Source organism: Thunnus thynnus, chromosome 19, assembly GCF_963924715.1.
Source record: "Thunnus thynnus chromosome 19, fThuThy2.1, whole genome shotgun sequence".
Lineage (NCBI taxonomy): Eukaryota > Metazoa > Chordata > Actinopteri > Scombriformes > Scombridae > Thunnus > Thunnus thynnus.
Genome location: NC_089535.1, coordinates 26766842 through 26793731, shown reverse-complemented (window position 1 = coordinate 26793731; position 26890 = coordinate 26766842). Strand labels below are relative to the sequence as shown.

General features: G+C 38.3%; 1 protein-coding gene and 1 long non-coding RNA gene across 5 annotated transcripts; one reads left to right on the top strand and one right to left on the bottom strand.

The window, feature by feature from the left end:
- The first annotated feature begins 1235 nt into the window (after positions 1-1235).
- Positions 1236-6609, top strand: LOC137170404 (uncharacterized). The gene is made up of 2 exons (XR_010924606.1): positions 1236-4151; positions 5909-6609. It is a non-coding gene; the product is annotated as an uncharacterized lncRNA (long non-coding RNA).
- On the bottom strand, positions 6017-20426 carry LOC137170403 (uncharacterized). 4 transcript variants are annotated; one of them, XM_067573757.1, is made up of 4 exons: positions 19375-19515; positions 15041-15134; positions 14297-14568; positions 6017-9715 (listed from the first exon to the last, which is right to left on the bottom strand). In XM_067573757.1, the coding sequence occupies exon 4, from the start codon at positions 9625-9627 to the stop codon at positions 7093-7095; it is 2535 nt and encodes an 844-aa protein (XP_067429858.1). In that variant the 5' UTR covers positions 9628-9715; positions 14297-14568; positions 15041-15134; positions 19375-19515; the 3' UTR covers positions 6017-7092. The 4 variants fall into 4 exon arrangements, with proteins under 4 accessions (XP_067429858.1, XP_067429859.1, XP_067429857.1 ...); XM_067573758.1 differs by having other exon boundaries at positions 15041-15252; positions 19375-19512; XM_067573756.1 differs by lacking the exons at positions 14297-14568; positions 15041-15134 and adding an exon at positions 20273-20426 and having other exon boundaries at positions 19375-19532.
- Positions 20427-26890: the final 6464 nt, after the last annotated feature.

Here is a 26890-nt window from a genome sequence, read left to right as displayed (position 1 = left end):
AAAAAGAGAGGAAAAGCTGAGCCCCCGTGGCGAAAAACAAATCTCCAGGTTCATTATGACATCTATAAAGAGAGACTTCACATTTATAATTTAGAAATGAGAAATGCAAGGTGGTCCTTCTTCTCTGACATCATTGCCAAAAATAATAATAATGCATGTGCCTTATTTGCAACTGTCGACAGGCTAACAAACCCTCCTGTGTCAGTAGCCCCTGAACCTCTATCCACCAAGGCTTGCAATGAATTTGCCTCCTTCTTCACTGACAAAATTCAGAAAATTAGACAAGCAGTCAGTGCTTCCATATCATTTGCAGGATATGCGTTGTCCCTGTGTCCACTTAAAATCAATTTGAGTAATATGACACTATTCCAATCAACCATAAAAACCTGGAGGACATTATACAATATCTGAAATCCTCCTCTTGCTGCCTTGATATTCTGCCTACAGGCTTTTTCAAAATTGTTTCAAACTGCATGGCCTCAGATCTTCTACAGATTGTCAATGCATCTCTTCTCTCAGGTGTCTTCCCACAGGCCCTGAAAACTGCCGTCATCAAGCCAATCTTAAAAAAGAACAATCTAGACACATCACTAAGGTGTACACAGTGCAGGATGACCTCAGTGTATTGTACAGGTTCCACTAATAAGCACATTATTAATAAATTAAAAACCAATTAAATGATATAACCACACAAGGTACGTGTCTGTACAGTACAAGACACGTACAATCATATACAATAGAGGAGCACAGTGGATATAAGCTTTTAGCTTTAATATGTTTTTATCCTCCATTATTGAATTGTATATCAGGACTGGGTGACTTGTAGTGTTGTATGCTTTTATACTTTTATTTTTGTCAAATAAATCTATCTACAGTATCTATCTTCACTCTGCGGTCTAACTATATATCAGTAAGCAGGCTGTGCAAGTAGTTTCTACTCTGTCTTTCCCCTGTGGTAAATGAAAGAGTATTCATTGATTTTATTTAGATTTATCCAGAAACTGTGGGACCTAGTGTGAGTGCTGATGACAAATGATTGTCCTCCATGGACATGGACATAGTGTTGCCTCTCAGTAAGGAAGTTATATATGCATCTTATGAAGTGATGATTTGAACCCATGCTACCCAGCTTCACTGTCAATAGATATGCCAGGACAGTATTAATGGCAGTGTGAGGTTTAAGTTAATTTTGGACCCACAAACAGGACTCGGACACACAGCTTGCAGTAGTTCAATTGCAGTTTTATTAAGAAGTTGTAAAGATGTAGGTTTGGAGAGCTGAGCCAGAATAACAGTGGAGTGGAGCAGGCAGAGAGAGCTGAGCTGTCAAAGACTTCAGATGGATATGAAGATAAGGCACAGGAAAACACAGGGTAAACAGAATTCAGGCACACATTCGAAATATACTGACTAGGGGTAAGTCTCAAGTCTTTTATTTTATGTCTCCTCGCTCCTCACCTGAACCGGAAGTTGTTCCTGATGCGCCATTTTGACAAAACAATGGACAGACAATGCATGCATATTTAATTGACATGATGGCTCTGAGGCCAGGATGTCACATTTACTTAAATGCCTGTTGCCTCGACTCCTCTCCTCATGTCTCGTCCTTGCCTGCTCCGCTGGCATCTCAGGTGGGAGGGACTAAGACGCGAGGAGAGGAGGCGAGGAAAGGAATCGAGGATGTACAAACAGAAATGAGAAGAGGGGACAGACAGAGAGAGAACAAACAGGGAACCAACAAGAAACACAAGGTAGGGGTAAACAGCAGAAAGACTAGGAATGAGGGAGAGGCACAGCTGGACCATGACAGGAAGATGAGAAATCAGCAAACAATATGCGCACATAAGATGATGGGGTTTGCAGGTGTTTGTAAGCTTGGTTCAGAGGTGTTACTGTTGCATCTTCCTCACCCCTCTTTGCTCTATATGCAAATTGTAAAGCATCCATGTGACCGCTGGTTTCAGCCTTTTAAGTGAGATGAAACAATTCAATCAAGACATTTTACTGAAGTTAAAGCTTACGGTCTAAAATCGTTTAATTCAGAGGGATTTGTCTTTTTAGGTAGTGGTATTATTTTAGACATTTTCCATGATCTTGGAATTATTTATGAGTCCAGTGATGCTGTAAAGAGTTTACTGAATATAGGACCTCACTGCTCACAACACTTCTGTAGCATATTCCCATCCATTTCATCAGGACTGGTGGATTTCCTAATATTTATCTGGGAGAGGGTGCACCACGCTTCTTCCAGTGTTATATGTATTAGTGTGCCACCCTCTCTGCAGTCCCCATGGGCTTGAATTGGGATGGTCTATCATTCTCATAATGTGCAAAATCACATTATCTACACAGAAGTTAATATAGGATGTGACCACCTCTGTATATTCTTCTATACTTGGGCATTCAAACACCTCCCAGTATTTACATTCAAAGCAACCTTTTAAAGTCATTAGACTGTCCTCATCCCACACTTTCACTGATCTTGATTTGGTTTTTCAGTTTTTAATTTTTGTCTGTGGGATGGTAGCAAAAACACATAGATCAATAGTTTTTGATCCTCTAATATAACATTTGACATATTGCTGATAGTGTGGCAGCACCAATGCTAATGAACAAACATTAAAGTCACCCAATATTATTTTTGTTGCATCTGAGATAGCTTCCAGATCCTGGATATGTTGATAAATAGTCTCTGTGGCCACATTATCATTTGCATCTGGGGGGATATAAATCAGGGTCACTAAAAGTCTGTCGTTGCAGAGCAGCGTCACACTGAACGATCTGAGCTTTTTGAGGACATGTCTGAGGTCAGTAACATCAGTCCGATCAGTAAACACATTATTTAGATATTATTTATTTAGTTAGTTTAACACTCAAAAACTCAGCTGATTAGCTTAGTCATGATCTATCCCAGATAGCATACGCAAGTGGGCCACTTCAGGCAATGATGTGGCAGTGCTGGCCTTCTTCTGGCCCGGACAAGATGGATGTGAGCCTGAAATGGCCCACATGTAAAATAGCAAATATGGCCCAAATATCCCAAATGTGGGCCTTTTGTGGTAAAGATGCAGCGCTCTCAGGTATGTGTATTCTGGATGTGAGCCAGTTCTGGTTTATCTAGTTTGTTCTTGGTTAACATATGACTTGGTTGTGGCCCAGATCTGGGAAACAGGAGCGGACCGCCCAAATGCCATCATTCCAGGCGGTATGTGGGTCAGATGAAAGTGCCAAAAGTGTCAGGTGTAGGCCGGATCTGGGCCGCAGCAATTTTGCTATCTGGGATGCCACACCCACTTAAAAGAGCACAGAGAAAAAGAGACATAGAGATATCTGTTATATGAAATAATACATTTGTTTTGACTCATAGTAAGAAGCTGATTGTGTAAATACATTTTCAGGGCCTTTAAAAAAACTGATATCTGGTTATCATACCTGGTTTTCACCTGACAACAGCACATTCTGTGTATGGTGCAACAGTGTTCTGATGACTCACAGTGATGTCACTGGAGGAACATTTGGACATTTTTGTTGGAAATTAACCCAGCTGACCCTGATAAATAATATTAGTAGGTTACCACCATCTTATATAAGCCACTGTACTGTGCATGATAGATCTCACTGTTTTCTCTGTAAAATAATATCACAATAAGTTCAACCTAAAGTAAAACCCAAATAAAGTTTCTTAATAAGGTATTGCATTTTAATGCTGTCATTTTTTCTGCAAGGACGGTCTCTGAAATTCAGATTAAATAAGGCTGCATTTCTCTGACAGCCCTTGCTAGCTTGATCTGATATATTTGGTCTACAAATGTATCCTTCACAGGATCCAGGCCGTGAGCTAGGACATAGTCTGTGTTTACTGTGCAATTTTCTATGGACTCATGTCATACCAAACATGGCCACTGGGTGTCCCCAGTGAGCCTCCCTCCTCTGTGAATCGCCTGCCAGAAACATCAGGAGGAGAGTTTTATTTGCTGGAGTTTGAAGTTGTTCCTACCTATTACCTGTTGTGAAGCATTATTCCAAACGTCTGTTTTGATGTAGATTTTCTCAGTTTCTTGGTTTTCACAGTCTCTCTGCAGTGAAGCTGTGGACCAGTCTCTTTAATCTGTGTACAAATAATACAATTTACCACTTTCAAATTGCATGCAGTGCATATGCCAAAGTCCAATTTTGCATGCAGGTAATACGCCAATCCTTCCCAGGGAAGTGACATCAATATAATGTGACTTTTTTTATTTTATAAGGTTATTTTTTGCTTATTAAGAGGAGGCGAGGATGGCTAGATATTTTGTTGGCAAAAAAATGCAAAAGTAGCAGAAGAGCACTGTTGGAGACCACATCAGGCATTTTCACTGAAGAAAAACTGGTCTTTGGCGTATGCACTGCACACAATTTGAAAAGTTGTAAAGTCATGTTATTTGTATGTAAATTGTGAGACTGGGTTGGAAAGGTTCTTATAACTGACCTGTATACCAATGACTATGCTATGACACAGCAGTGTGCCCTCAAAGCTACCCAGGTGTAATGTAAAAATTAAAAATCAAACTATGAAATCCTGGAAAAAAACACAGGAAATTATGTAGATTCAACCTTTTTCAAGGCTGTCTCACAAAAAAGAAAGAAAAAACCTACAAATGGTAGGGGAGTGGTACAACTATTAGCAGAGATTTAGACTGAAAATAATGCATATGTTTAAACAATGCAGGGAGCTGCGTTTGATGGAGGTGTGTTGTTTAGGTACCAGTGAAATACAATCCAGGAAGTCCAGTTGAAGTAACAGATGCGTTTAAAGACTTACCAAAAAAACTGCACAACAGTTTATAACATTATAATACACACAATAATGTACGTGTGATGTGGTTTTTACAAAAAAGTATAATTATCACATTAAAATCCTTAAATGGCATCTACTCCTTCTCCCTCATTAAAAATTTAAGAATCTATGAATATGCAAATATATTTCATTTCAAAAGTTGAACTGCTGGACACAAGATGTCTCCTACTTCACTGTAAATTCCATTCTCTGTATGTGCACTGGAGGCCTCAAGATTCCATATCGCATTTGTGTAAGTTGCATACTCAACCAGTATTGACTTCAAAACTAGTTGTGATGTCACAAATCATACTCGCAGGCCCACCCCTTAAAATCTGATTTTTGATATACTCTGAGAAAATTTCCACTTTCAGCAGATGAATCTGAAAACAGCCTACTAGTGTCAAACTCTGCATATACATCATTCTGCGCAATGAAGCTCAAATATCCAACTGTTGGAACAAGAAGAAAAACATATGTTTGAGTGAAGGGGGATTTTAATCTTTTGTCATGACTATTGCATGATAAACAGTAGAAATATGGTGTCCATGTTACAATCTACCAGAAATGTGCACTTTGGTGTGAGATTGGCCAACACAGCACCTGCTGGATAACATCACATTGCAGCAATTCAGTGTATTTCTTAGTCTAAAGGACCTAAAAGTCTGTTTTCTCAATCAGCTTCTTACTATGAGCCATCATGTCTTACATGAACACACAATTTTCTGGTTTTATAGTTTCACATAAGAGATTTCTGTATGTGTTTTTGTCATTGCTTTTCTCACCATTTGTGAGTGGGTGGTGCTCGCTTGGGAAAAGGTGAAGTCACATATTTCTGGGCACCAATAAGTTACATTTGAATCAAAAGATGACAGTTGTTGAGTTAATTACCTAGGCTGCCAATCAAATCTCAAGCCATACCAACCCAATCTTGACGAAGCAGATTAGCTGAGTTCTCAGACTTACACTCTTGATAAATAATAACTAAGGATGTTTTTTTTTCATTTAACTTTCATTGTTGTTAATTTAGTTATGGATATTCAATGTTACAGAGAAATACTTGAAACAATTTTTTTAGGCATGTTTTTAAAGTAAAATCATTTGCAGTAATGTAGTAGTCTGCTTTTTTTATTTTATCCATAATATTCTGACATGACTGTATTTTGCTGATACAGTGAAGAAGTACACACTACACATGCAAATGTTTAATACCCTTTAATCAAAACAGATCAAATGGGATTACACCCACTTTCATTAACACAAGACTGTACTTCCATTTGTTCTCCCATTTTCTACTAAAACTCCCAAAATTTTCAACATCACAGTTCAAACCTCAACATACAGTTGCCCTCTTTAAACAGTCTTATCAACAAAACAATTGTGATTATTACATAAACAGCAACTATTAGGTTTAAATCTTACAGCAATTAGAGTGTGTTGTAAGAGTACCGTAGCATTCTTGACTTTAAACCTTTGAACTGACAGGAATATATTTACTCATTATGTTCCCAATGATGATAGTTGCCTTTGAGTGTTAAATTGAACATTAGTACTCAAGATGTACAGGATGATTTTATATGTACATTTAACACACAAAAGAGTAAACATAGTGGTGATTCTCACTTTTATGTTTCTTTTTAGGGAACTTAAAGTGCGTGTATAAGGTTTGGTGATCTTGGTTAAATAGTAACTTAAAGCACTAGACAGGACGTGTTTACTTTTTCAACATTTGGCCAAATCCACAGTCTTTAACAATGTGTTTCAGTAGCCTTAACCCCAGGGTTCAAACCCCAGTCTGGTATCAAAAGTCCCTACAACTAGTGTATGATGCAACAATATCACACTTCTCAGACTGGAAAAAATGTTGCCAATTAACATAATCTGAGCAGAAAGTACATTTCCTTCTCAATTTATTTGGCAAAACCATTTAGTATATAAAGGATTTTTTTTCAGAAACAATGTTGCATATTGTCTGAAAGAGGGTCTTTCCAAATCTGATGTTAGCTTATAATCGCAAAGCTGTTTTGCCCCATAACTGTTGCATACCAGGCCATTCCATTTAATTTATCAACCTATGGGGATCGCTGATACTTAATAGAAGAAAAACAACAAGAAGTAAAGCATTCAGTTTTTTTTTTTGTTGGCAGATTTGTATGTGCCCAGTTTTAATCCTTGTATGTGATATTTGTATTATGAAAAAAATATTCTGTTGGATTTGACTGAGCTAAAACTTGAGTGAGACATTACTTTTATTTGGCCTTGGGGTGATTCAGAGTCTAGTAAGGTGGAAGGAGGAACTTCCATGACTCATCCCAACCTAAAAGTGACTTGAAAGTCATCTGCTTTTTCAGACCAGTAGGCTGGTCCAAGAGCCTCCAAGATTCTGCCCATTCTTCCAAGAACTTTTGTTTGGCTTCATCCACCGGCTTAATCTTCTTTACTGAGGCAGAGCTTCTCTTGGGACGTGGTTGAGTTTTACCTAACAAGTGGCATCCTGTCCACTTTCTCTCTGATTGTTTCTCCTTCTCAATGTTGGAGTACAAATGCCTTCTTGTGTTGGTCTTTTTTGTTATAATCACCCTAGGGTCAACAGGATTCTTAGACTTACTTTTGTCTTTGATATGTGCACTGGTGTCCTGCAGGAACTGATGGGATTTTTCCCAAAGCTTTGATGTCATAGGGTTGTTGCTAAAGCTGGTGTTGATGTTATGTTGTATGTTCTTTCCTCTTGACCATATGATTGCATAGTGACATGGGCTGGGAGAGGACTCCACCCAGGGTTGTTCCACATGGGGCATGGGGTTGGCGAGCCTGAATGACATTCCCCACTTAGATCCATGCTCATTGACAGTAGTAAGTTGCTGAGGAGCAGTGCTGCTCTCTGACGGTCCGTAATGACTTGGTTGATGGTTCAGAAGTGGCCCAGCTCTCCATGAATCACTCCACTCTTTCTCAGGGTATCTTTCCCTGAAGATCAGGTTGTCAAAAGAGTGACTCATTTTAGCTTTGGCTCTTTGCAAGGAAATCCTAGACACCTGCTCAGTGCAGTGCTCTGTGTGGAAGGCAAACCTCCAGGCTTCCATCCACTGGGTTAGGGAGGGTTTGTCATGGTGGAACTCAGTTTCTGAGACCATCCAGGCTACCTGCCAGTCAGAAAGAGACCTTAAGTACTTCTTGTGTGCCCATGAAGCTTCAGGATGGTGCGAAGCTGCTGTTTGTGCTTTACCCTGCCCATGTTCTGATTTTTCCTGGTTTCTTGAGAACCTCCAGGATTCTCCCCAACTCTGCTCCCCCGTTTGCCCATTCTGAAGGAGTTCTACAGATGCAAAGTGATTCTGGTCCCTCACCCGATCTGCTCTGATTTTGGGTGTGGTTGACCAACCCTGCTGCCAAAGTTCAGGCTCCTGATGCATGGGCTGACAGGTGAATTTCCATGAGTCTTTCCACTCTGAGGCCTCAGGCTTCATGTCTCCTCCCTTCTCTGACTCTCTAAAAGGCCTTGAAGGGTCAGGTCTCATTCTTCTCCTCTCCATCCTCATTCTATGTTTCAGTGTCTTCCAGGATTCCCTCCACTCTGGGGCATCCTGGACATTTTCCAGGTGTTTCTCATGAAGTAACTTATAGTGCGTGAATTCTCTCTTTGGGTGATAAATCACAGTATGTTTTAGTTGCTCATAGCATGGGTCTGCCTTCTCTGATGTTGAATATTGCTCTTTTAGGTTTTCCTCCACCTTCTGAGCCTCCATCTTTGATGGTGATGTCTTTAGGACTTTCTCTATTTCTTCACATGGTTTGGAGTTGTTTTTGGTCACCTGCCAAGACTCATTCCACTCATCAAGAGCCTCAAATTCATTGCAGAGATGCAAGTACAGATCTCTGCATTTCTGTTCATAAGACACAAGCGTGACATTATGGAGATTTGACTCTTTCTGTGGGCTCCGATCATCATGGGTATCACTGTGATCTTGCCTCATAGACAGATCAGAATTCTTGTGGTTGTTGGAGACCACCATGGCTGCTCTCCATGCATTGGCCCACTCTGGACTATGATATTTTTGTGACGACTTAGATTTGTTGCAATCATGGTGTTTGATAAACTTCCAAGATTCTTCCCACTTTGAACTTATCTCTTTACCCTTATCCTGCTTTTTAGCAATAGACTCATTCATAAGCACATCATCTGGAACAGTAGAATGATCCTGCTGATCTGCTGGTTTGGTGGATCTCCATGACTCACTCCACTCTGATGAGCACAAGGCTTCATTGTGGCGCTGAGTCTCCACCAAGAAGGTAAATAATCCAAATTTGAGGACATTCTCTCCATTTACAGAAGATGTGTCTTCCTTCTTATTCTTTTTGTCAGGCTTTCTCCAGGACATCTGCCACTCCTCAGTGGAAAGACACAAGTCTAGCTCTTGTGATTCCACCACCCTGTAGTCAGGTTTCTTCCAGAGATGAAGGTTATGAGGATCCATCGTGTTGGGCCCATTTGGCCAAGGCTTGCCTGCTTCAGTGTAGGGCTGCTGAGTAGCAAACATCCAGCACTGGCCCCAGTTTGTTGTAGCTGTGGAGCCCTCTGCTGGTATTGGCAGGGATTTGTTGTACTGCCATGACTTCCCCCACAGCATAGCAGAAGGTTGAGTCTGGGTGATAAACATGAGAGACTGTAGCCTGTTAAACATCTTGTCCTGCCCCTTTTGTCCTTGTCCTCTGCTCTGGCTTCCTGGTCTGCCCAGTGGAGCTGAACCTACACCACGAGGAAGAGCAGGAGGAATCTGAGGTTGCTTGCCCTTCCAGAAGTTGTTGTCCATCTGAGTCTCAGCAGGTTTAGGTTTCCTCTCCTTTCTTTTGTAGGGTCCCAATTTGGAAGATGCGCGGTTTGCCCAGTCCTGGTTAATACTGTGAAAACACATATATAGGAAAAATATAACATATATAAGAAAAAATGCCCTGCAGAAAATATGACTACATAGGACAATATGCCAAACATGAATCTCGTAAAGATGGAATGGAATTAACTTCCTGGAAAACTGTAAATCTTGAAAAGTGACCTAATTCTTGCAGTAGTAACAGCATTTCTCTCCTTAAAGGAAGGGCTCGCAATTTTTAAGTCTGTTTTAAAACAATATTCAGGTGTCCAAATGAAAATTTAAATGGGTTTCTTGCCATAATCATCCCCCCTGTTCATACTGGCCACTAAAATATCCCTTCATAATGCACTCACAATGTGAGTGATGGGGGCCAAAATCCACAAGCCTCCTTCTGTGCAAAATGTATTTAAAGGTTAACTAGAAGCTAATATGAAGCTTGTGCCATCCAGGTTTGTATAATCAAGTAGATATCTTTCAACGTTACAGTGTTGTTAGTGCTAAAGTCCCTCTTTTTGTTACTATACTTCCACCACAGCTCAACAGGGAAATACTGACCGAGGAAATAGGGAATTAGGGAAATAGGAAAGAGGGAATTTGATGATAAAAAGACTGTAAATGTGATAGATATCTGCTTGATATGGCTAACTCAGACTACTAAAGCCTCATATAAGATTCAGATAAGCTTCTAAATGCATTTTTGCACAAAATGACCCCCATCAAAGTACATTTGAATGGGACCTTTTAATAGCCAGTATGAACAGGAGGAATAATTACAGCAAGGAAACCCTTTTTCAGTGTTCATATGGGCACCTGATTGTTGTTTTAAGACAGACTTGAAAAAGTGTTAATCTATCCTTCAAGTGATTATCATCACACCTTAAGGTCATGCCACTCACAGAAAAATATATCAGGGTTAGTCTGGGCTTTCAGTGGCTATTATTGGTCACACCATCATTAATCTCTATTAACAGGTATCTGTATATGAATACAGAATCTGTATGCAAGGGACAAGATTTTGATATCGGAGGAGTTCTGTTTTTGTTTTTTTACAAGTAAACAGTCTGTGAGGGGAGCAAAAGAGGCAGAACAAAAAATTGGCCAAAATCTTGTCTGGACCTAAGACACCTACAATAAGTATCAATGTTTGTGTATTGTGTGGAGAAACGTTCGACTCCTGTAATAAAAGAAATAAAGTCAGATTAAGTTTTGATTTAGTGACAAGGTTCTTGCATCTCCAGTTGCTAATCGGACTGTAAATAATGATCGGCGCATGGAAGCGGAAGTCTTTGTGTAAATGTGACCAGAAATAATGTACGGGGATATATTCTATTATTTTGTGCTATCCCTCAGAGTAGATGATGCCAATATAAAAAACTACAAGAGCACTAACCTACCAGTACCTACACAGTAGTAAAGTGCGCTGTGTATTACTCCACCAAGTAAAAGATCTGGTATTATGGCTGATGTTCAGCCCAGTCAGTCCAGCAGTCCAGTACACTTGGCCTAGTTACTGGTGACAAGCCTGGGAGCAGTAGAGTCAGCAAGGTGCTCTTGCATCACTGACCTTGCCAAGTCATGCAGCATGCAGTTTCAATTTTGTGGAAAGTAAGAAAGTAGGATGTTTTTTTGTTTTGTTTTGTTTTTATGTAAAATGATTTTCAAGCATACAAGGGCATAGCGCTCTATTTGAAAGTATAAACTCAAGTCACATTAGCTGATAATCTCTCATGCTCTACAATTATGTGGTTAAAGTAGGTTAAAAAAGTATCAGCTGTTTTCTTTGTCTTGTCTTACCAGAAAATAGAATATTACAGGAAGACTATTGACCCATGTGATGTAGCATATGAATTGTTTGCAGCTACTCCAATTTGAATAGCCACACAAAACTGAAACTGTGTGATAATGTACAATTTATACCAATTTTATAAAAAAAAAAAAAATGTTCATATTAAATGCACAATATGTAATTTCTGCTGCTAGGGGTCACTCAATCAAAACAATATTGTTATTCATTGTTATCAACCAGGAGTACTTCAGTGTTCATCATTCAGGATGTTTTTACTGGGAGCCAAATTATCCGCAGAGGTGTCCTCTCCAGAACAAACGGAACCTGTGATTAAAACGCGTAGAAAACACTGAATAAAGCAGTTTCACATAAAAAAATAGTGTTTCCCTGACACTGTTTGGTGAGCACAGGGTGTCTGGGAGGGGCTGCTAGCCGAGCTGCTGCTAACGTTTGCTCAGCTTGTTTCTCCAATGACTAAAATCCCTCATCAAGTTAAAAGACAAGTTAAAATGACCAAGATCTAAAAAATGTGGCTTAAAACTGAATAAAAGTCAATTCATGGCAGTTTCAGGTGGACAACCACAACACCGACATATCAGCTAGTATGCGTACTCTTTGGTAGATGCCATTGTGGCAAACAGCCACAACACCAAAGTATTACGTATACTTGTGTACTCTTTGGTAGACGCCATTGTGGCGGAAAACCACAAGGTTGACATATTATCTTGTGCGCGTATACTTTTTGGTAGAGGGGTATGACGCCATTGACAGGTGACCAAATGAAACAGATCGATACCTTGATTAAATTACAGATTTCTCTGGGTTTGAAAACTTTTGGAAACATTTGGGATAATGTAATTACACAACTCAACAAAATATATAACATAGGTATAGTCATTTTTAGACATTTTAATGCGGAATAGTTACATATTATAGCTTTAAAACAGTAGAATAAAATTAACTTGTAATGTGAGTAATGCTAACATGCTATTTGTATATCACAATGCTGCAAGAATGAGAATCATGGAGAATCTATGAGGGGCCATTAGGGACATTATTCAGGATTACCATGCATATACATGTGCTTTTCCTTTCACATACACATATGAAACCAAACTCATTCATATACTACATATAGATACTGAAATATATATCATACTGAAAACCACACACGCAAGATTTCAATATTTCACATACAAGTGAAATGCTTTTACATACACAACTGAAATGCTCTCATGAAAACTACCGAAAAGCTTTCACATATACCAGTAAAATGTGCTCATATACAGTTAAAATGCTCTCATATAGTATTGTGAAAACCTTTTATATAAACTACTGAAAAGTGTTCACAGTTACTATTGAAAAAATAATTTTGTATGATGGCATTTCAGTATGTTGTATGAGAGGATTACAATATGTTGTATGAGAGGATTGTAGTATGTTGTATGAAAGGATTTCAGTTGAAACAGAAAGCATTTCAGTTGAACCGGAAGGCATTTCTGTTGAACAGGGTTCACAGTTTTCAGTATAGTATGTGAATGATATGATAATAATGTCCCTGATTGCCCCTCATAGAAATCTCTAAGTAACCACTCAAATCTCATACTGGCAGAGAAGGTAAGGTAAGTACATAGTATGGAGTATCAAGGTAAGTGAGCTACGTCAAATCAAAACATGATATATCCCATATGAAAGAACTCTATGCACAAAGACTGAATTGCAATACACCATGTTTAGTAGTCGCTCACAAAGTTTTACATGATAAAAAATGCAATTTCAGCTCTTCGACTCATTCAGGACAATCTGTAATATTCAGTAATATCTCTTGACTTGTCACTTTCTAATTGATAGTGGGCTAATCAGTTGCACAGGTTTGGGGTCCATTTCTCCAGCCCAACAGAAATAGGCTGGAAATGTCGCCGTAAGTATAAGTCTAATCATATCACTTGAATCAAAAGTAAGTTATTATTAGGTTACTGTATTCAAATGCCTGCCTTTTTTAATCTAAAAGGTTTAGAATTGCTGTATATTGATCCAACCATTCCATTGTTGCTTGAAATAAATGTCTTTATTCTATTCTGACTGTAATAGTCTCTGTCTCAGGTCCAGAATGCTGTGTTCCAGGAACAGCACCTCTGGAGAGTTGAAAGGAATTAACAGGTGATAATTTCATCTTCATTTATGTGTGAATGCTCGCATCATCAATTTAAAAAGAAAAAAATCAACACACACCAATGTCCTCGTTTGGTGCTGGTAATGGCAAAATAACTACAGAAAAAGAGGAAAAAACAGCATCACAGAGAAAGATAATAATGTAACGCTCATACCAACATTCCAGCCATGTTGCCTTTGACCATCACCTTGAGGTTGGTATGAGCATTACATCTTTTTCTGTGGTGCTGTTTTTTGAGTGTGCGGTATTTTCTCCTTTTCATTAGTTATTTTACCACTACCAGCACTAAACTACATCTCTGATGTGTATTGATTTTTCTTTCAACTGATAATTTGAGCATTCACACGTGAATTAAGATCAAATCACTGCTGTTGTTTTTTAACCCCTTTTCTAATGCTCGACTTAAATCCAATCGAGTGGCTAGTAATATGTATTCCAAGAGTTAAAAAAGCAATTTAATTTTTGAATGCTGTTGAAATTAGTATCTGTATTTAATAAACTTTGTTACAATGTTAAAATTTGACTAAGTCTTGTATGTGTTTTGAAAATAACAAGAAAACGCATTTTAACATTTTACTGTACATGTCTTGTTTGTTTGTTGAGTCGAGCTGGAAGCTACCTTTGTAGAGAGGTTTAAGGTGTTCCCTTACTTAATAAAAGGCAGCAAGCGACAAGCCACTATGGAGCAAAAAGAGTACTTCGGTTCTAAGCAGAGTTTTTTGAAGAGGTTCGGCTCATTGTGTTCCCTGGTCAGCAGTGGTGAGAGACGGCATCAGGGGAGACTTGTACTGTCTATGAACTGTAGTTACTGTATGGTCTCCAAGTGTGCAGTCCTCCCACAGGCTCCCAACATCTCTCTGGCAGTTTGGCCCATCTGGTCGGTCCATGACCTCATGCTCCATGCTGGGTGTTGCAATGTCATCTAGTAAAATAGTATATTGTATTTCTTTTAACAATATGTAGCCTATAAACAAATATAATAATTTTGCCACTGTAGACTACTGTAAATGAGACATTTTCATTAACTATCAAATTATCCACAATAATTGCAAGTGACAAATGATCTGATCTGTACTTTGACAGATTATGTGGTCATTATTAGCCTATATTTGGTCCTACAGACAGCAGTAGATATGGAAGGTTTTTCAAAAGGAAGTATACATTAGTAGGTATATGTTATTTCCTGGTGTTAACATTTCATAAGTATAATTTGTAGTATTAGCTACTGAATGCTGAAATTCAATGCTGAATTAATTTGGTGACAAATTTTACATGATACATGATAAAGCAAAGGCTTTTCACCATTATCACTATTATTATTGTTACAAATTGTACACATACTTTTTAAAAATCACTGTAATCAAAGGAGCCTGAAAATTGATAATTTGACGTACCTGACTGCCTGACTAGCACCCGGCGTGGTTTCTTCAACAGAGCTTCATAGCCAAGCCACTTCTCTGGGTTGGGATGCTCTTTTGTAGGGATGCTCTTTTTATCCACAAAGTGGAAGGAAGAGGGAGTTTAGAAGATGGGTAGGTTTTTCAGATTCAAAGTCTTCATCCTCCTTTGGAGGTGGGGGCAGGTCATATGGGGCTCCACAGCTACACTGAGACCAAAGTTGAGGTCGATGTTCAAAACATTCCTACAGTAAAACTACTGTCGTTTTTTCCAATTATGGAACCCTATTACTGAACATATAATACTCATCATTTTTCGATCGATAACGCTATAGCTTAAATTGATAGCTAGCTAACAGTACAGACCATTGGCAGCTGGTGACTCAAAAAAATGAGGAGGACAGGAGGAAAATCAACATGGAATCTTACAACAAACCGCATCATACTATATCATTGTCCCCCACCCGATGAAATCAAAGGTGAAAAGGCTGCTTATTTAAAGACATTTAGCATATACATATTATTTCTAAACAAAGAAGTGCTCATTTTAGCCGTGGAGTGGTTCAAGATGTGTTATTTTACCAACAACGTGAAATTCAAATTCATAGTATTGTTCTATTGTGACAACAGATTAATGTTCTCATCAAAAACAGACAACATATCACATGGTTTACATATGTTTCCTATGTATTTTCTTAGTAAACAGAAAAATATAAAGTAGCACAAAGCTTATAATGTGATACAGGTACAGATCAGTGCTGAATACAAGAAAGATCTCAAGAAAGAATAGATCTAAAAGTGTAGGTTCACAAAAAGTATTAATGCATGTATCAAATATATGACTTACACACTCTTATCTATATGCACGACATACAAAATATAGTCTACAAAGCTGACATGTTAACACTTGTTATTTTAGTTACTTTAAGCTTATTAGTCAATATAGACTCAGCTTAAAAACGAACTGAAGAAAATGTCTTAAGCCAATCACACAACATCAACAGGTGACTGAACAACCACTCAATTAAAAACCAGATCAATTCCAAATGAATGAATGAGTCTGTTACAGCTCACTGTAACTTCAACAAGGAAACTGCCCACAGCACATTATATGATCTCTGCTGCATTCTTTTTAAGGAGATAAATTCACACAACAACCACAGAGAGACATTTAACCATCAGAGATGAAATTAGCAACCAAAGAGACAGAGAGAGAGAAGCTATATCTGACTCAAGTTGTCTTCTTTCTTTCATGGAGATGAAGTATCCATGTCATAACGTCCATCTGTGGCTGTTGGTCATCTTATTTGTTAGTTAACAGAACTTTGTGGCTGTTGGTTAACTAGTCTCATATCATTAGCAACGATGACAAACAAGCTAACTCTCCTGGTTGTTTCTCCAGTTGGTTCTCTCTCCAGCCTCCCCGGCAGCATCCTGCCGCTGCTGTGCCACACAGTCCAGATCCATTCTCCCGTTACTTTAACAACAGTCCTTAACAGTCCTTCCATGGATGTACAAAGAGTCCTTCAGGCTGCTGTGTTTGCTAACGTAAGGAGCTATCTACTGCTCGTTATCTACTGCTGCTACACTGCCTTACAGTGGAGAGAATTGATGATGAAATCTGGAAACTATCATTGGACCAACATGATGTCAATATTGCATTCTAGTTGTTGATTGGTTAGGGAGGACATCCTCCCTTGGAACATCATTTTACGTGTCTTGGCCAATCATAGATAAGCATTAAAAAAAAATGAAGTACATTAAATTGATGTAAGAGATCCCGCCCCGAGGAGGACAGCAGGCGCCTGTCCTCCTCTGTCACCCACTCCCCCGACTCTCCTCCACTGCCCACCACCACTTCACACAAGCTGCTCTTTGTCCTCCTGCCCTGCAGGTGTAGCTGTTGAAGCATTTTAACCAGAATTTCAATAATGGATTTTTCCAAAGAAGAGAGAAAAACTATTTTATAAATAATACTGAGATTTGGTAATTGTTTATTTCAACCAAATATTCTTTTTTATATTTTGATCTCCTTCTTGCCTCTCAAAAAATAGAGGAGGAGCAACCTCCTCTGCCTCTAAGGACCAGCCTCCACTGGTACAGACTCATGTAAGTAGGTCTATCTGCAGACTCGCAGACCTACATGGCCTTGCAGCCAATTTTTCCCAGTGGTCACTCATAGTATTACAGCGAAGAATCCCCCTGCAGCCTAAAAAGCATTATCCCCATAGACCACCGCTGTAAAAGAGACATCTATAAAACTGTTAATAGGACACTTTGAACTGCAGACAAGGTCAATTAAGACTCTTTCTATTATGAATTTTTGATCCATGGACGTTTTATATTATATACAAGTTTCCTTGAGCCGAGAAAAGCGATTTAAAAGTCAGTGACATTATCACAATATAAAGTCTATGGGCCAGGCGGGAACTCGTGGGTGGGGCCAGCAGGGGAAACACCACTGAGCATATTCAGTGGGCCGCACAATGCAGAAGCAAACCCAGAAGGTAGAAACTCTTTTTGGCATATGCACATACGCACCAGGCAAGCAATTCTTACTGGACTGAATAGGCACCATTTTCAGTCTGTTGTCCAGCTCTTATAATACATCCATGGTCCGCAGATAGACTACTACTAAACAACTTCCATTGATTCTCCTCAACCACCAGAAGTTCAAACACAATCAGTGTTTGAACTCAGTGCTCCGCTGACACCTTTGGGTGCGATATATAGCTCTCATTTCAGCTCCTCCCAGCAAGGATGTGAGAGAGAGATGCAAGGACGGAAGAATTTAATTCACCAACCGGGATGTCCTTGCTCACTCCAGCATCATTTTGAGGAGACGGCAACTATTGGTGGCACACAACACCTCAACTGTCAAATATGAAGAAGTCAGCTATCAATATGTAGAAATTATTAAGTAACTGTTTAAACTTAAAATTCATATACAATTAATTAACACTTCAAACTGTTACTTAATAGTAAATGGGCTAAAACATGACGTTGGTATTGTTGTTAAAATATTGTAGTTGGGTTAGGGTTAGTCGCTTTTAAAGTGGGCTTAAAATATCTTGTGTCTCGTGTCTTGTGTATACAGATTACAGATTGACATTTGTACCCAGAACATCATGAGGGAACCTTGTATTGGCTCTCTGGTGTGCAGTAAGTCCCTCCCTCACTGTTTAGTGTCGACTGTAAAAACACTATTTGTGTCACTTTGTTCAGGTATTCATTACTCCCAGTAAATCTTTTCAGCTGCCAAAGCTGCCTAAAGGGTCATGACATACAATCCATTTTAGTACATTTAGCTACTGTCTGAGCTCTGGTGTCAGAGTCAGCTGCTAACCTTTCAGTGTGCTAATGGATCAAATTTTCCTCACGGGATGACTTAATTTTTACATTCTTTGAATGTAAGAATTTTATTTGTTAGCAGAATAAAGTCATAAAGTGAGATGTTTCCATTCTTACATGATGAAGGTTAGATCAAATTTTGGGCAGAAGAAACTAAAACATTTGTTGTCAGTCTATCAATCAATAACCTCTTCTGTCATTTCAGAACCTGCCATTACCTTCCTGCCCAGCAGATTGTTGCCTGTATGCTAGCTTTTCCCTTTTTGCTTGGTTGCCTGTTTTGATTGCCTGCCTGTTGAGTAAACGTTGCTCCTGCCTCTCAGTTGTTCATTTGAGTCTGCACCTTGCTTACGTTAACTATTGCATATCTATATATATTTGAGGTGGACCAAACCCAATTGTAATTCAAGGTTCAGCGTTCAATCTGTAAAGTTTATCAGTCAAGCTCACAAAGACAGTCAATCAGATAGTTGAATTACTTTAAAATTGATTATTAGTAGTTAGTAGTTGGTGGTTTTTACCTTTTTAAGACCAATATAATATGTAGTGTGATAAATTGCATTAGCCTGCGTTTGCACACATGCAAGTCAATATTAGGATTGCTTTGTATTTATCTCTGCAGGACAGTGTGACAGTGTTAGGTTTATCATACAATCATATTCTTCTGCTGAAAATATTCAATCATTCTGAATCACTATATAAATAGTAGATTGACATAAATAAAGGATGATAAAAATGTTTATGCTGCGGCATCATGCTGGTGTCAGGGTATGAGACACAGACAACATAAAAACATGATCTCTCTCCACATTGCCTGTCCTCTACTAGTACTACTGGTTACTATCCCATTAAGGCAAAATGCCAAAAAAAATCTTTATGTGGAAATTAGACGCCATAAATACCATGTATTTCTTTTTATAGACTTTTTAAGGACCTGCAGACAGCCTGTGAAGAGACAGACAAACAGTTTCAATCCTTACGAGATCAAAGCGCTCTTCTCCACTCGTTCCTGCTCCAGCTGCATCTTCTGTCCGTACTCTCGCTCTCTGATCTCCCAGACGTTCTTCATGATGGAGGCATCGCAGCCAGCCACCTCAGGGTTCTTATCACTAGACATCTTCAAACTGTTTCAGACTCCCTGCACATAGAGAGAAAGGAGTGAATAAACCTCTGAAGAATCATTATTATATCCATATTTCTCTTTTTTTATAATGATTGTGGCATCCTGAGCCCTGCAGAGGTGGAGGTGATGTACCTTATGGTGCTGATCTTCTGTGCACTAATCTGTGCAGAGAAGCTGCAGACAGCTCTCCTATATACTGTCACTCTGCGAGCCATTAACCTGCTGTTAGATGTTTTAGGGGCTGTCCTGACTAAAAATAACACCCTCCAACACACACACGCAGAAGATCCACTGCCCTGATACATGCTTGGAATAATACAGTAAAATATTGCTTACACATTGAGGCATCAGTATTAATAACGTACTTTATTGTGAGATATAGTTTATATATCAGTCACAGCGGCTGATTTTCTGCAAAAGAAATACTTTTAATGCTTCAATTAAATTCAGCCAATAATACTTCTAAACTAAAATTTCAAATGCAGGACTTTTACCTGTAATTTAGTATTTTTACATTGCAGTTTTGGTAATTTTATTCTAAGTAAAACATCCAAGGATTTCTTCCACCACTGGAGACACTTTTATCATTTGATTCATTGCTACTATAAAAATATTGATTAAGGGGGTTTAAAGTGGATACATGTTCCCGGCAAATTATCTTTGCATCATAACAAGTAGCAAATACTGTAATATGACTCAAAAGCAAAAATAGTTGTAAAAGACTTAAGACTTATCACTTATGGTAAGTATAATACCTTTATCTTGATAGTGGTTCTTGAGAAAAAGGGAGCCGTCAACAAAATCATCAGAATTCATCCAAATGGTACCATGAATATCCACAGCAAGGAAATCTGATCAGCAATTTTGAGATATGTCACTCTGAACAAAAGTGAAACAGACATCTTTATTCTGGGGCTTCACTGCCAGCATCACTGCTTAGGTCTAAAATCAGCACCACTGTCATGTGTCAAGTCATGTGTTATTTGCGGTTTAAGTTTTATGGAGCATATATCCGGCTCACACCAGGGGCGCCAGATTCATTTCAGAAATACGGCAGCCAAAAAATATGTGTGTATGTTGTGTGTGTGTGACAGTAGATAGACCAGAGTTTACAGGACAGTGATCGTTCTGCAGCTGAGTGACAGCAAGCAAGCAATAAGAATGTTATCGTTGTTGTAAGCAGCCATGACCCAAATACATATATTTAACGATAAATCAGAAAAAAATATTACTTTCCTACTGCTTCCCCTTCACAAATTATCAACATGCCATGCTGTTGTGAAAATGTCATTCATAGCCTACAATAGCCTAAATAAACTTATGGAGAACCTCAGTTGCGTTTACTCAAAAAGGAAATGCTTTGGACCTGTCATTTCAATGTGATATGAATTAACCAATTCATGTGAACTTTCACATGAACAAGTTAACAGCTCAAACAGACTTAAACAATGTAACACACAGCATTGAAACAATTTTATTGGTTGCAATGTGCACTGTATGCATTTGAGTTGTGTGAAAATGTCCTCTTTGATTGGATTAAAATGTAAATATTCTTCCCGTTTTATGTTTGCCTGCTTTATTTTACCTAATGTCTTAGAGTGTTGCAATATAAGGGCATTTGCAGGGACACAGTGATTCGTGACTTAAAAAGAATGTGGGAGGAGGGTAAAGTGGAGGGACCAATGGCCCCTTGGACCCCCTACCCCTATGACCTTGGCTCACACCCTGAAACTCACTCTTCCTGCCATACATGTACAGTAACTCCTGCAGAATGGTATGCTGGGAATGTCAGCCCTCTTGACACACAGACACACTCAGCTCTGCCAAAAACATTTACTGCAAACGTGCATTTGACTCTACCACAAGTCTTGTTTTGTAACAATAAAATAAATTTGGAACATTCTTTTTTGGGCTGCTTATAAGCAAATGTGCACAGGTGTTTGGAGACGTGCAGATGACTGTATCTGTGTTGACAGAGATATGAATTGTCCTTTCTGGCTGTTCCATGTGTCTCTGAGGGAACACAAAAACATTTGTTCCACCTCCTGTCCGGGTGCTCTTTTTCAAGAGTGACCAGTGTACAAGAATAAACATAAAACAGTCAAAGCATAGATACACAGATAATTCACAGACACAGTTAGACATTATTTTCACATTTGGAAAAGCAATTACAAATGGGATTGTGATACATAAATATAAAATGTTCAAGAGAAATTAGAGTCACATTTTTTGCAGCTTGTTACATTTGTAGCGGTGTAGTATTTGGAACCACTTTTTCCAAGTTCAGTGTGAATAAGAGGTATGGTTCATGTTAAAATGTCCTGTGATCTAACATTGTCAGTACTGTATTTAAGTGTAACCAGAGAGCAGAGGTAATGAGGCACTTTTTGCAGTAGAGCCTTATAAATAAATCATATAATGCTGCTCCCTTGTGTTTGTTATGGAGGACAATCCCACCTTTTCATATAAGATGCAATGGTGAGTGAGGACTTTATCACCTGTGATGAAGCACAGTGCACTGTGTTAGACAGAGTCGCAGACAGAACTGTAGATTATACAATGGTCTTCCAACAAGCAGAAGAGAAACATGATTTGTTTCTTTACATACACATAATATACATATACAAAAATCCAATTTCGACCTTCAGTTTGCGTGATATGTGTTCCACATGGGTCTTAAAAGTGAGTCTGGCATCCAGCCAGAGTCCCAAGTTTTATGGGCAATTGGATACTCTTCGGTGACCTAGAGAATAGCATACATTTAGTTTTGCCAGAATTTAAAACAAACTTATGTTTGATGAGTGAGATCTGAAATGTGTCAAAAGCAGACTGTCGACTTGCAATGACCAGATTAAAAGAAGAGCCAGTGGCATATAAAATAGTGTTATCTGGATAAAAATGTACATTACAATTTGGGGTGACAGATATATACACAAATACAAATACGGTATTCAGAAAAGTGCAAATATTGGGTTAATACAAATATTTTTTTAGTGAAAATATTTTTAAAATTATTCATGTTCAGGAAGAAAAGAAACATGTCAAATAAGAGTGCGCAGGTTGAGACTTGTAGCATAGCAAGGTTACATCACTGTCTTCGTCTCTCTCCTCTGCTCTGCTCTTCCGTTTATCTCGTGTCATATATAAATAGCTGCAGGTCTGCATGTCTGGTGAAGCTGAGCTGTATACATACATATATATATATATATAACATGAAGGGGACTTGACTTGGAACGGTTGTAAACTAGTGTCTGAGCTCTACCTGAGAGATAGTCATAAAACCATTTAATGGGCTGTTCATTTAGTCCTATCAAGCATAGTTTTTTAAGTAAAATACTATGATCAGCTGAATCAGATGCTTTAGATAGGTCTATGAAAAGTGCAGCACAGTGTTGATGATTGTCCAAGGCTTCAATAATATTGTTAATTACACATAATGCAGCTGTTGTTGTGCTATGACTAGATCTAAATCCTGTCTCCTCAGGCTGTAATACGTTTTTTGTCTCTAGAAAAACTCTCAGTTGAGAATTCACTCGGGACACTGGGTTTTTACTAAGCAGGACAATTCTGAGATCGGACAGTAGTTATTTAAGTCACTAGGTTCACCACCTTTATGTAACAGAATAACCTGTGCAACGTTCCAGATTTTCAGAATTTTACCTGATTCAAATGATAAGTTAACCAACTAAATAAAAACACGAGCTAGAGGTGCTGCAAGTAAATTAGCAAAAAGACGCAGGAGGGAAGGATCTAAATTATCTGCACCCTTAGATTTGTTAGGGTTTAAACTGACCAGTTTACTGTTAACCTAATAAATAAAATAAATAATGAAATAGAAAAAAAAAATGTTGATGGTGGAAGCAAGCAAGAATAATTTTATTTAACCTCAACCTAATTTAATGCTAGCACTGTGGTTCTTGGATTGTCTGCCTGTTGGTTTGTTAGTCCATTGGTCTAACATTTAGTCCAGAGTGTAGCATGTTGAACATTATTTGATTGATTGACAGGAAATTAGATTCATTTAATCATAATGACTTTGGTCATCTTCTGTCTTTTCTTCTAGCGCCACCAACAGATCACAATTACAGATGAGCTACTTTTACAGTGTTGTTTATTTGTAGATTGTTGTCTATTTGCAGAGGTTCAGATGAATCTGTCTGTCAAATTTTCTGCCAATTCTTAGTTTTATGTTTTTCTTGTCTGCTTTTTCTCCATTGCCATAATACTAACTTTCCTGTCATTTCAGATCCTGCCACTCCCACCTGCCCTGCAGTAACCCCTGTGTTCCCGCCATTCCCCATCGTCTGACTTCCCTGCCCACCTGTTCAGTCAGCCTGGCAGTACACAGTAAATCCAGTTCCATTCATTCCCTGCCAGATTGTCTACTGTGCTTCTTTTCTGTACCTGCCTGCATTCCGTCTATTATGACCCTCTGCCTGCCTTTTAGACTGTAACTCTCTAGATTGATCACTTTTGGACAGATTTGCCTGATCTCCCCTGCTTGCCTGGTTTTGAGTTTTGCCTGTTTTTTGATTCCCAGTAAACTCGAACTTTGTATTTTACCTGCCTGGTCTGAGTGTCATGCTTATGGGTCCATATCAGTTTTTGTTGAGCCTTTACACCCTCAGCTATTTGGCTTCAAAGTTGCTATTGCTGCCATGACTGGCATTTTTTTTAGTAATTTACATAATTGCGTCATATTATTATTTATAATATGATGCAATTATTGCATAAATGTGACATGCTACATGCTACATGCTCCATGCAAACTTTCTACCTGCAACATGTTACATATCATTATATATTTGCAATTTAGATCAATGACATTATGAATGTTAAGTGTTGCTCTGTACTAATCAAACAAACAAAAAAAACTAAAAGATAAGAGATTTGAGAAGTTAGACTCAGAGATGATAAATCTGCATTTACCAACATGAAACCTGACCCATATGTTCTTCATGTTGCTGTTCATCTTCTGCAACCTGATGTTGGTCTTTTTGCTATTATACAGACTTCCCCAGTAATGCCTTTAATATGGTGGATATAGAACTGTTTCATCCATAGCATTTTACAAGGAGCCCTTCCTGTGTGCTGATCAAAGCTGGAATCTATGACGACACCATCTAATGGAAATCATTGCACTTCGATTATATACTATTGATATTCTTCAGTAGTTAATGTTTATTAAATAAAGATTGTAATTGTGCAAATAAATCATTTCACCAGGCAAATCTATGGAAGCCCACCAGTAAAAGAAAAACTAGGTGAAACGTTAGGAAGAACAAAATAAAAGATACTGATGGTGAATCATACGTTAAATTTATGAGATATTAAGTGAATTGCAATTGTGAGAAAGTAAATAAATTTAAATTTTGAAGCAACAGGTAAATCACAATTTCCATCTAGTGAGTAGATCAGAATTATGAGACAGTAAGTTGTTGTAAATAAGTTGTTCTACTGTCTCCTACTGAACAAGGACTTCAGCAACAGCTGGATATAGGAGGAAAGTATTGTCAGAACAGAGTCCTGGCAGTAAATATGAATAGAACTAATATCATGGTTTTTCAAAAACATCCCAGATATCAGGAGAACAAATACCAGTTTACCATAATTAATCATATCATTGAACATGGTATGAGTTATACCCACCTTGGTATAACCATAACATGGAGTTTCAACATGGCAGTGAATGCGCTAAAAGAAAAAGCTTGAAGACTTCTAAATGCAATTAAGAGAAAATATTATGTCCAAATTCCAATTAAAATCTGCCTTAAAGTGTTTGATAGTGTCATCCAGCCCATTGCACTGTATGGTAGTGAAGTATGGGGTCCACTCAGTCTAAATCTTTACATACAGAATTCTGCAGATACATTTTACACATACACAGAAAAACACCAACAAATACATGTAGAGCAGAATTAGGCAGATACCCACCAATAATTAACATTCAAAAGAATTTCAAAAGAATGTTAATTATCACTTTAAATCCAGTTGCCTTGCGAGGCAGTATTTTTTTGAAAGTGCATGCCCTTTTCCAAACAGTTTCAATGGACTACTTCTCACATGGTTCACAAACCATCTGGCACGTTAGGTTATAAATCCAGCCCCCTAGACATCCTCCATTCCAACACCCTCCAAACTCAGGAGCTGAGCCCAGAAAAGAGTCCCCTGTGTCAGTTGGTGCTAAGACTAACACCCACTTATCAGACACACTCTGACCAGTCTCACACCAGCACTGCTTTCCAAACAGAGTAAACTAAATTATGACGCAATGTAAAGAAACCTATTTGCAACACTCAAAAGAAGAAAGTAAAAGCCAAAGTAGATTAGGATCAGTGGTGGACAAAGTACACAACTCCATTACTTGACTCAAAGTATAGATACTGCTCAAATATTACTCCAATACAAGTTGTTCAGTCAAATTTTTACTTGAGTTAAAGTAAAAGTTCTGGAGTACTTGCTTTTAAAAATACATAAGTATTCAAAAGTACATTTTCTTTTTAATGTTAACACATTGTTGTATTGTTGCCACAAAGCATTTACAGATCCTAATGACTCTGAAACAACTTACTAAATACATTGACTTGCCCGTAGAACCTGTAGAACAAAAATCTTCTAGAATATACTACAAAGCCTATATAAATGCCTATAGAAACACAATTGAATCAACAAAAGGACAGCCATTGTCTTTTTCATTTTTTTATTAAACACCCCCCACCCCACCCCCACAGAACAGCATGGCAGTGTTCTGATACAGCTCTGGCAGTGTGTGTGTGTGTGCAAGTGCACATGCATGTGCATTCATGCACATGTGTGCATCAGGCACAGATTGCTGTAGATGCAGCTTCCTCAGAAAATAAAAAATAATTAAAACAACCTACCTACCTTAAAATCCCAGTTACAAACCTCTAGCTTTATAACTGCCCAACAGTAACATTGCTTTCATTTCAAAAATCTGAAACATGGACTTCAGATATGGCCATGGGTGCTCTGGTAAGGAATTGTCATCTTTATCTGCTGTAGCCATCATTATCACCGCCAAGTTCAAATTGAACTGTTCAAAAAGCACTTTGAACGTGACTGACAGTGTAGCAGAACTTTACTGTGATTGATTTTTCTCCTGTAATGAACACAGCATATGGCCTATTGCATTTTAGAAAAGGAAAGAAATGCTTCTGAGTAACGAGTAACAGGAACCTTCATAGAAATGTAGTGGAGTCAAAAGTACAATATTTGGCTTTAAAAGGTAGCGGAGTAAAGGTCATAAGTTTCCAAAAAAATTAATATTCAAGTAAAATACGGATACTCAAAAAATGTATTTAAGTACGGTACTCAAGTAAATGTACCTAGTTACAGTCCACCTTTGATTAGGA